General features: G+C 35.4%; 1 protein-coding gene across 1 annotated transcript; it reads left to right on the top strand.

Moving 5' to 3' along the window:
- Window positions 1-311: 311 nt before the first annotated feature.
- On the top strand, window positions 312-3830 carry LOC106395539 (zinc finger protein WIP2-like). The gene is made up of 2 exons (XM_013835964.3): window positions 312-2155; window positions 3110-3830. The coding sequence occupies exons 1-2, from the start codon at window positions 1472-1474 to the stop codon at window positions 3542-3544; spliced, it is 1119 nt and encodes a 372-aa protein (XP_013691418.1). The 5' UTR covers window positions 312-1471; the 3' UTR covers window positions 3545-3830.
- Window positions 3831-11500: the final 7670 nt, after the last annotated feature.

Here is an 11500-nt window from a genome sequence, read left to right as displayed (position 1 = left end):
TTAAGAATCAATCTGTTGAGATAAGTCATTACTGAATACTAAATAATAAAAATAAACAATTTGATATTTTGTATGCCTTTTATTTTTGTTTCTTTTGTAAAACTGTTCATTATAGTGATATATATATATATATGTCCTCTTAAACTAAATGTTGGGGGTAAAACAAGATTTTATCTTAAACTTTGATGTAATATATTCGTTTATCTATAAATAAGTATCAATGTGATTAGACGTCAAAAAAAAAAAAGTATCAATGTGATTAAAATGGCCTTCTGTTTTTTTTTTTTTTTTTTGCTCGGAGGAAAGGTGTTTAAGATAAGAAATTTTGTTTGGGATGAGAGCCAATCTCCAGAAAGCAGTGGCACTATCTTTGTGTGATGTATCTGCACCTCAGATGCTTTATTATCATTTTTTTTTCATTTTTTCCAAATACGTACTTTATGTTTCTTTTTATATATAAACAATTCTGTTTCACTCATATTAGATATAATTAATTCCAATTATTTCATACAGCCAATGTATTAAGATGGAGTATCTTTTTTATGTCATACTGGCTAAAACTTAGTGTCTTGGGTGCTTGATTTTCTTTCGCGTGATAATAATATATACTCTTCAACCTAGCTAGCCCTAATCTCAATGGGTATTCATTTAATCTTCACTTACATTTTAACCTAGTTTTTCTTACTAATACATTTTAACCTAGTTGTATGGTGTTAATCCATTGTTTTAAGTATATATATAACCCATAGAAGTGAAGTACGTATACTTGCATGATTTTAATATGGTAAATTAGTAATTCAAAACCCCTATAACACAATGGACATAATATTGGCACCTGTTCTATAGACCTGACGTAACCATATCTATAATTAATTAATTATTAATCAAACTAGCTAGATTTGTAATTAGAAATAAATAATTAAAATTTTATAATTTTGCTTCGTTTTAGTCTAAAAGATTACGTCAACAAATTTTCATATCCAAACATAGTTTTTTTTTGTAAATCATAATTCCACATTAAAGTACGTGACTTTAGATTTGAATATGGCATATGAGCAAAACTTTATTACTATCATTAAATGGTATTGCATTGCCTCTGTTATGATCAATGTATAATTAGATTGGTTAAGGATCAAAAGTTCGAATTAATTTTTACAGTTTAACGGAAAAAATGAAATCAAATGGTAAACAGAAGTTCCACTTAATAATTGTAAGTTGAACAAAGAATAAGGACCTACATATAATTACTTTGCGAAGACTAATTAATATACATTCGTATTTGACTTGCTCATATATTTTTTTGGGTTGAAGTCTGTTTTAGTTCCACTCCAGGTTGAACAAATAAATTCACTCCATAATTAATACTCTCTCTCCCCATCCCATCACAATCTCCATCTTCATCTCCACCCCTGTGTCTTATTGTATAAAGATAATCCCACAAGAGTAAAAACTATTCCTTTCTCTCTTCACCATGGCTGATCCTTATTCCAATTTCTTCAATGGCTGGTTCAAGCCCAACCCGTTTCACAATTATCTTAATTCATCCAGTAACCCTTCTTCTCCTCCTCCTCCTCCTCCTCCTCCTCCTTCTTCATTCTTCTTGATCCCTCACCCCGGAGACCTTCGCCGTCCACCACCAACTCGTCCTCCTTCCCCTCCTCTCCGTGAAGCCCTCCCTCTCCTCAGCCTCAGCCCCGTCAACAAACAACAAAATTACCACCATGACCTAATTCAAGAACCACCTTCAACCTCCATGGATGTTGACTACGGTCATCAGCACCATCAAGTTGATCATAATCTCGATGAAGATGATCATGACGTCACCGTTGCTCTTAGCATAGGCCTTCCAAGCCCTAGTACTCGAGATATGGCCTCTTTGCTCATGTTGTCTTCTTCCTCCTCTTCCTCCAGGACCACTAATCATCATGAGAACATTAACGACAAGAAAGATCCTGACAACGACTACCATCACGGAAGCGCCGGAGGAGGAGAAGATGACGATGAAGATTCAGCCGGCGGAGACGGCGGATGTAGAATCAGTAGACTCAACAAGGGTCAATATTGGATACCTACACCTTCTCAGATTCTCATTGGCCCTACTCAGTTCTCTTGTCCTGTTTGCTTCAAAACTTTCAACAGATACAACAACATGCAGGTTCTTAAAATAAAAGCTCACTCTAATATATCGTTGTCTATTTATGTATGCGTATGTTTTGAAAAAATCGTTTTCTTTTCCATTTGTAAATCAATTTTATTTCTTCATTTCGACTAAAACCAAAAATTAAAACAAAATAATTCGTTTGCTTACCAGTTTTCTCGGGAAAAAAAACAGTTGACACCTTTAATCGGTAGATGTATATACATAATGTTTTATATGCATGAATAATTCATTGCATTACTTCTTTTTTTTAAAAAAAGTTTAAAAGAATTCATTGCATTACGAAGAACCGAGAAGCTTGAGACTGTGAAAACTGAGACTGAGATTTAACAATACAGTAAATGTTCTTTATGTCTTTAGTACTTTCAGAGTCTCTGTGGCTTTACTGCTTCTCTCTACAGTATTGGCAAGTGTGTCATCCTCATTTTGTATGAGAGTCTGCTAATGTCTAACGTGTAAAATAACAGTACGCATATAATTTGACATACTGTATCAATAACATACGCAAGGCTTTATTTGCTCATATAAGCTTCATAAGATTTGATTAAAAAAAAAAGCATAAGATCTTGTATTGAACATATGAACTAATCATCTTGCTTCTTAGTCTACCTTGAATTATTTTGTTTACCCTAAGCATGCAATTATACATCTTGTTATTGATTCTTTTTAGTTTATGAAATATATTTCTATAGTTTCTTACATTTCAGCATTTGTGTAACATCTTTGTTGGATAAATTCTTTTCTTATCTCTTAACATGTATATGCTTCAAGGTTGATATGCCAGTGAATCTATATATGCTGGTTAGGGTAATTGTAAAATCTTATATTTGATACATATAACGATTAACTCATTCGTCAACTGAAGTTTCAAAACTCATACTTTATGATTTTTTTTTCTTTACTATATGAGTTTATTCAAACCCTACTACATATACACGATTTTGTTTGCAGATGCATATGTGGGGGCATGGATCACAATACAGAAAAGGACCCGAATCTCTAAGGGGAACGCAGCCAACTGGAATGCTGAGGCTTCCCTGCTACTGCTGCTCACCTGGCTGTCGCAACAACATTGACCATCCAAGGGCAAAGCCTCTCAAAGACTTCAGAACACTTCAAACACATTACAAGAGGAAGCATGGAATCAAACCCTTCATGTGTAGGAAATGTGGAAAGGCTTTCGCTGTCCGAGGGGACTGGAGAACACATGAGAAGAACTGTGGCAAGCTTTGGTATTGCATTTGTGGATCTGATTTCAAGCACAAGCGATCTCTGAAAGATCACATCAAGGCTTTTGGAAATGGCCACGGAGCTTATGGTATTGATGGATTTGATGAAGAAGATGAGCCTGCCTCTGAGGTAGAACAATTAGACAATGATCAATGAGTCAAAATAGCTTATATACATTAGTATAAGTACGTACTACGTAGTAAATTAGTATATATATATAAATCCCAAGAATACTTAAATTTATGGACCAAGTTTTGCTGGAGGTAGGGCTTCTCTGAGTAAGAGCTGTATCATCTAATTGATCATAGATAAAAATAAATAAAGCGTTATATCACTTGGAATTTTTTTAAATAGTATCTCTAGTTTCCTACTTAAATTTATTACAAGGCAATGTATAAATTAACTAATGAGGTTTCTTCACGATATCTATTTGTTTATATAATTTTTGTGTTAATTTACTTTTGTTTCTAACGAAATAAATAATAAATGTTTGTTATATTTGCTACAGAATAGTAAAATACCAGAAAAGAAGATACTATATATTCGTGCGTGCATGCATTGTTAGTAATTTTCACTAAATATACTATATTCTAGAGCATAATGAATATTTCCAGAATTTAATTCGAGCAAATATATGATAGATTCTATATTTTTTTTTGCTTTTTCAAAGATAGTTGTTTTCTGGTGGAGTTATCTTTGATATTATTTTATAATAGTACTCAAATAATGCTACTTGATTGTCTAGTGACATCATGGAGAATAATGAGAGAATGGACACTAGAGAATATGACTACTCAAGTGCTGAACTTTCTTAGGATGATCATCAAGTTATACGTTATCATACTTCATTTATTTAAAAATGATGTAATGATGCAATACGTACGTATATCATATGGTTGAAATGGTTGGTAATAGAATTAAAGATTCAATTTGGTTTTCTTCCTGCAAAGAGCTTTTAATTTTCAACAAGCTCTTTTTTTTTTTTTTTTTCCTTTTTTGTTAGTGGAGAGTCATATTTGCTCGTTGAAGTAACATTACACCTCTTTATCTATACATGATTATCTCTCGATTGTGGCTTGTAGATACACACATAGATAATAATCTAATTTTCATTACGTAGAAAGGTACGCGTATTCGTGGAATCACCGTAGCCTACTCGTTAAGGTTTAAAGGTTTCTACATCCAGGTCTGGGGTTCGAATTCCAGACCATGCATTTTTTCGGAGATTACAGGAAATCCAAGTTTCAAGTCCCGGAGAGAGCGATTTATTAATGAAGACTACAAACGAAAAACTTACAAGAGATCTTCAACATGGTGCAAGTAAATCTGGTCAGGAGTGGATCTTCATAGGACGGTTCAGATGATGCAGTTAGGCGTAGATCTTCGTAAGGCAGGTAGTATTGTCGGTTGTTGAATCGTCTATGTAATATTTCTCATAAATGTAATGTCATAATAAATCAGCGTTATAAAAAAAAAAGGTAAGCAATTTTTTTTTTTTGAAAAAGTATAAAGGAATGCGTAAACAGTAAATATCTCAACAAAGAAAAACAGTGAATATCTCTTTAGTGCTGTATATGCATACGTGTGCAAGCAGTCATGTATGTACGAATGTATAAATAGGTGAAGAAGAGGCAAAAAGTAATGTGAATGAGAGTTGATAAAACAAAGGAGAAGAGAGTGGAGGGTGTGATGGGTTGGGGAGATTTGGGAGCAAAGATTGATGGTATATCAACAGTTTTTTTTTTCCTCTCTCTCACTCACTGTTATTTGATTTGATATCTCATTTTTTCTTTGGCCATATCTCTCTATCTATACCTCTGTTCTAAAACGCGCCGCTGAGGGCCGTAAAGTCGCCGGAAAAACGTTAACCGGCCATCAACCGTGGTGAGTTGAAGAAAATCGGTGGAAAATCAGATCTCTAAAAAAATCTTAAGTTATTGCTTGTTTTTCCCAATCAATCGACTAATATTCATAAGATTTATGATATTTGCAAGAAAACATCAGAAAAATAAAGAAACTTGGTCTAAAACTCAACAAAAAAGAGGAGCCGTCCAATGTAAATTTGCAGAAAACCTAAAACTGTAAAGAGGAAGACAACGAGTAAATGACCAAATTACCCTTCATTTAAGTTAAACATTAAAAAACATCCAAAAATCCCTTCTCCTTATTTCGAACTCGGGTTGTTATCAAGATAGGGGAACTCCAAACCGCTAAACTATATAATCGTGGTTGTATTTTTTTACAAATGTATTATATATAACCAAAAAAAATCGCCGATTAATCCCTGTAAAATCTCTGATTTTTACATTCGGCGCTAGGCGTAACCCAAGCGTACGAGGAACATCTAGCGAGTTTCCGAACATGAATCTATACACACACACTATCTCTCTCACGCAGATGACATAACTTTCATAAGTACTCTAATTAAAACCCACATCCTTGCTTCTTTTGTATTCATTAATATTCAAGGTTACACCTCTTTTTTTGAAACACATTTCGATTAGATAAAGAGGGAGCTAGTTGGAAGCAATGAAAGCATCACCAACAACCAGGATCCCAGATACAACCAATGCATCTTTTGCCAACCTATCTACAATTACATTCTTCTCACGAGAAATCCAAGAAAATGAAAGATAATCAAAAGTTGAGACATAAGATAGAATATCAGCGATCACACAATAGAGCTCCATAATGCAGGTTTCAAAGTTTGCTGCCTTAACGAGCTGTACAGAGTCAGATTCGAAGGACACCGCACGGAGGCCCATGTTTACACCTGAAAGGACCGCTTTACGAAGAGCAAGCCCTTCTGCTATTAATGGCGAGGCAACACAGCTGGTTGGCTTTTTGAAGGAGAGGTTGCAGGGATTCGAGAGGATGAACCATCCCAATCCCGCACCATTTCAAACTGAAGACCATGCAGAATCAGATCGAATTGTTAAAACAATATATGTGTCTAGATCTAAACGTTCGTACGAAAGTGTGTTCGAGTGTGTTCATATGCAAGTATATATGAGCATAAAGTAAAGAACGCATAGACATTTGTTAACGGGGTTTGTTTCCTACATTCCCGGGACCACGTCCAGAACTCATTTACTAGAAAAAAACACAAACAACATTGCTCTATATGGTACAAGCACACACCCGTGCCAGCCATTCTTAACTAGATTTACAATGAAGAGAAACTACTACCCATTGTCTTCTCTGACGAGTATAGTTCTCTATAACAAAACTACCAGATCTCTTAACTGGTAGGACGATGTCACACACATCCATGTGCATCTTCAATAAACCCTAGACGCGTCACCTTTTCCTGTCACCGTCTCGTTCTCTTTATACTCCAATAACATTTCTTGTTGTATCTTAGCTCATGTCTGAGCTCGTGCTCCATGAATCTTCCCATCTCAGAAAGTCTCATCTCTTGTCTTATGAATTCTGATCAATTCATAATTACACGTCCACTTCTTAATTCCCACAACATACCACTTCTCGTAATTTGTATCATTACGTTCATGATGTCCATGTATCTTGAGTTCATTGATCACTTGAGCTCTAATCCATCTTGTTCCAGCATGTTCTAATCCATCTTCTTCCAGCATGTTCTCATACTCAGTCAACAATGCTTCTTCATTCTCCTCCTTGATGATCGAGTGTTAGAATCCGAGAACACTCTTTAGCTTCATGTCAACTCTTGAGTTACTTTATTCTCCCCCTTTTTATTTGAGTGGGTCAACTCAAGCTCATCCTTGGATTATAATTAGCGCTCCCCCTGCTTCGTTGAATCCCATTCTCCCCCTGCTTGAGTTCACTCTCACATAAAAACCACAAACTCCTTGTAGAAACACTTCTGCCTCATTTCAAAATCTCTGTGACATCTGAATTTCTCCGACGCCATCTCTTCAAAAACCATACCAAGTAGAAAACCTAGGCTGAACAGCTTTATCCACCACGAAATATGCGATAACATGAAATCTTAGATGTCAATCACCTAGAATCAGCTGTCCTAACATCAAATAGACATCGCTGTCACCAATAGAACATGATCTAAGTATGTCGTACGCACATAACAGCCTCTTTCTGATGATGTAGCAGTTCTGAGCAAAACATCTTTGTCCTTTCAGATTTTGCAGCAGAAACTTTTAATACCCTCCTTGAATAAAGCGTGAAAACTTCTGGTTAATTCCTGTAACACTTATAGAAATGCTACTTTTGTGATGATATGTATCAAACACGAAACTCAAGGCCAGACTGGAGGACCTTAACTCACAAGATTATGTTTCACTACCATCATAGTTTAAGAGTTGGGTCTTTTCCACTATGAGAACAACACCAGCACAACCAAAAACTTCTGAACTGTCCTTTGATTTTTTGTATGATCTCACTTCATGTAAGAATAAATTCCACAAAATAAATCCTTGAGCCATCTCTTTGCCAACAAGTTTCCATGCTGCATGTAAACAATTCCATCTTCTAGAAAATCTCTGGCTGATCAGTGTCATGTGCGTTTCTTCAACTTAGCCACCAGAATGCAATAACATCACAAACTCAAATAGATCTTACCTTCTGAATTTTAAGAACCATGCAACTAATATTATATCAATAATTCTTGAGGTCATTGCACGCACATGCTTCCACACTAACTCCACAAGATAAACCAAGCTCTAACGGCAGCCCTGTCCAGTTCTTCTTTGTCTTAGACCTCTTAGCTTGATCATTATTATTAAAGGTGAAGGTGTCAACAAAAATAATATCCCCATGAGCAAAGATCTCTCTGGATTTTTCTCAATGTAATGTCTCGAACGTCTGCATAGGTTCCCACTGATTATTCACTGAGTCTCTGTCTTCCATTTATTTTCATGAAACCATTTAGGGGTTCCACTGCAATCACTTTATTAAACTTCTGGAGCACTACACCTCAAGTTTCAACATCAATAACCACATCATAGACTTCTTCTCATAGCTCCCTTGGACAGCATGCATTCTTCAGATTGATTTCTGTTATGCAGGATTCTGACACCCAACTTTCAAATCTCTGTTACTAGAAAGCATAAATATCTTCCTTGGAAAGCTCTCGGCGGCATACCTCTGTGCCTTCTCAGTTTTACAATACCATTGATCTTTAACCAGAATTAGCTGAAAAGAAACATGACAGATAATAACTCCTGATTTAGAACACACTACTGTAGCATCCAAATTCTGATTTTCATTTTCATCTATGACCTGTACTCACATAGGCCAAGAGTATTCACCCTTGAAACCATCTTCAAGCCTTGACTCGATCTTCTCACTTCGAGAACAACAACGTCTTCTTTTATCCCAACAGTCTCTACTACTGTTAGCCTTAAATATTTGATCAAACATCGAGGACTTGTAGACTTATGACCACGGAAATCAAGCCTCAGTGAAGCCGGAACAACATCACACATATTTGGATCTCTCCTTCTCTTTCTAGCTTTTAAATTGACCCCAAGCTCAAGCTAGATTGTCTTTTTCTCTTTAATCAATCTTTGATGACATCTCTGCATTTTCCGGTAAATATTTTCTCTGGCCTCTGAAATACCCACATGCACTCCAAAAAATTTCCACATCTTTCTATAAGATGAATCCAAAAACATTGCCAACTTCGCATAATGAGATTGTTGAGTCAACTCTGAATTAACACCAGAAGCCTTATCTTAATCTCGGAAATACTCTTATGAATGATCTGCCTTGAGAAACAAACGTCTTCATCTTCTATGCAACTAACTTTGAGGCTTTCCTACGAGTCGTTTCAATGGTCTTTGGTAGATCAGAGCATGAAGTTGTATTATAAATCATTTGAACACACTCTATAAGTTGTTCAATCAAGTTTATGAGACTGCAACCACCCGTATATCTCAACTGACCAATTTCTAACCATCGTTAAGACTCAAGCCAACACACACATTGCTTGATCTTCAAGTTACACACTTGTAACCACCCAAAAACCCTTTTTCAACTTTTGACGGCTAGCCTTTTCTTGCTTAGAAAACCTTGCCTCATTTCAACAACATGTCATCCCAACTTCTTCTTCGATGATTTCTTTTGATTCACAGAAGCAGAAAGTCATCGTAAAACTCTTCGATAAAAGAAATCTCCATAGCAACCAGAAACACCAGATATATAATATTGTCAAGAACAACTTCTATAGAACTGAGAAAAGTCATAACACGTGAACAATAATCACCCATGATCCTGAGAATACCATCTTTGACTCTAAGACTCATAATTGTTCCCTCTAGAGCACTCCAATCGCAATTAAATCAGGAGCCCATGAGCATAGTATAAGCCAAAAAGAACACGAAACCAAAATATGTCACATTCTATCAACTTTCATCTCTTACGCCATTGACACTCAACCATGACATAAACCGTATGCGCTCGCAAAATTTCCAATCACCTTTGCATTAACGTTTCTTAAATAACCAAGTAAACTTCAGTCTTGGCATAATCATATCATCAGACACATATCCAGGAACATACCCGAAACATGAGTGTGTCATATCATCAGACTCAAGCCAACACACACGTTGCTTGATCTCCAAGTTAAAACAATATATGTGTCCAGATCTAAACGTTCGTATGTGAGTGTGTTCAAGTGTGTTCATATGCAAGTATATATGAGCACAGAGTAAAGAACACAAACAATGTTGCTCTATGGTACCAGCACACACCGTGCCAACCATTCTTAATTAGATTTGCAATGAAGAGAAACTACTACTCATTGTCTTTTCTGATGAGTATAGTTTTCTATAACAAAACTACCAGATCTCTTAACTGGAAGGACGACGTCACACACATCCATGTGCATCTTCAATAAACCTTAAACGTCACCTTTTCCTGTCACTGTCTCGTTTTCTTTATACTCCAACCGAGTAAACCCTAGATCTCCAAGCCCACTAATCTTCAAGTCTTCTTATTAGTTGGGCTTACATTAAGAAACCAAAGTCCATGTGGTTCTACTTGTTCCTGAAGTCCACGTAACTCTTTTATCTTAATAAACATCCCAAGCGAAACCAGCACACGAGACGACTGCACAACATTCTTGTTGTATCTTAGCTCGTGTATGAGCTCGTGCTTCATGCATCTTCCCATCTCAGCAAGTCTCATCTCCTGCCTTATGAGTTCTGATCAATTCATAATTACATGTCCACTTCCTAATTCCCACAACATACCACTTCTCGTAAGTTGTATCATTACATTCATGATGTCCATGTATCTTGAGTTCATTGCTCACTTAAGCTCTAATCTATCTTGTTCCCACAGGTTCTCAAACTCAGTCAACAATGATTCTTCACGAATCACCACTGCATCTGATGGAATCGGAGAGGGCAGAGGAGGCTGTTTTATTCCGGTGGGAGGATTTGTTAAGGATAAATTTTATTTCATCAAATATTTAAGAACATATTTGGGCTAGAAAACCTTTAAGAACATACATATTATATAATAAGATGCCCACTACGAAAATATCTCACAAAGCCTGTTTTGTAGTGAGTGATATGCATATATAAATATAGTCTATGTATTGTTGTTACTTTGGTCACAAGCTGCAATTAAACAGTTGAAAAACTGAAAAAGTTATAAACACATGCACATCTTTAAATTATGTAGGACTCAGACAAAATTTATTATCAATCAATTACATACTCATTTGTTGGGCGAAAAATGCCATCCGTATCTCTCCCTCCTGTGGCGCCTCTCATCTTCTCAATACTTCTCCACATTTCCCCACCGATATAAATTTATATTGGTGTATAAATAAAAACTTAAGTGGCTCCCATTAAATACTTGGATTTAGAGTATTTTCAAGATCAACCATATATTTAAAGTTTACTGAACATTGTATTTAAAATTTGCTGAACCTTATATCTGAAATTTGAAACTATTTTTCTCCAATGGTAAACCTTAAAGTTCACCTTAAAAGTTTTATATTTTTACATTATAACTCTTACTTTAGACAAAAAAATCAAAAAAAACATATAACTTTTATAACAACTAAAAACATACAATAAAACATTATAAAGAATATTTATTAATAAAATACTACATTCTAATAGTAGATTACATATAGATAAAAATTTACAAACAAAATCATAT

This window comes from Brassica napus, chromosome C4, assembly GCF_020379485.1.
Source record: "Brassica napus cultivar Da-Ae chromosome C4, Da-Ae, whole genome shotgun sequence".
Taxonomy (NCBI): Eukaryota; Viridiplantae; Streptophyta; class Magnoliopsida; order Brassicales; family Brassicaceae; genus Brassica; species Brassica napus.
The sequence above is the reverse complement of the archived record's forward strand: the minus strand, read 5'-3'. Positions and strand labels throughout refer to the sequence as shown.

Bases quoted from the DNA above. Each gene is read 5' to 3' on its own strand.
- LOC106395539 (XM_013835964.3), top strand. From the start codon at position 1,472: ATGGCTGATCCTTATTCCAATTTCTTCAATGGCTGGTTCAAGCCCAAC. The intron at 2,156-3,109 runs GTTCTTAAAATA...TTTTGTTTGCAG, and splicing joins ACAGATACAACAACATGCAG to ATGCATATGTGGGGGCATGG.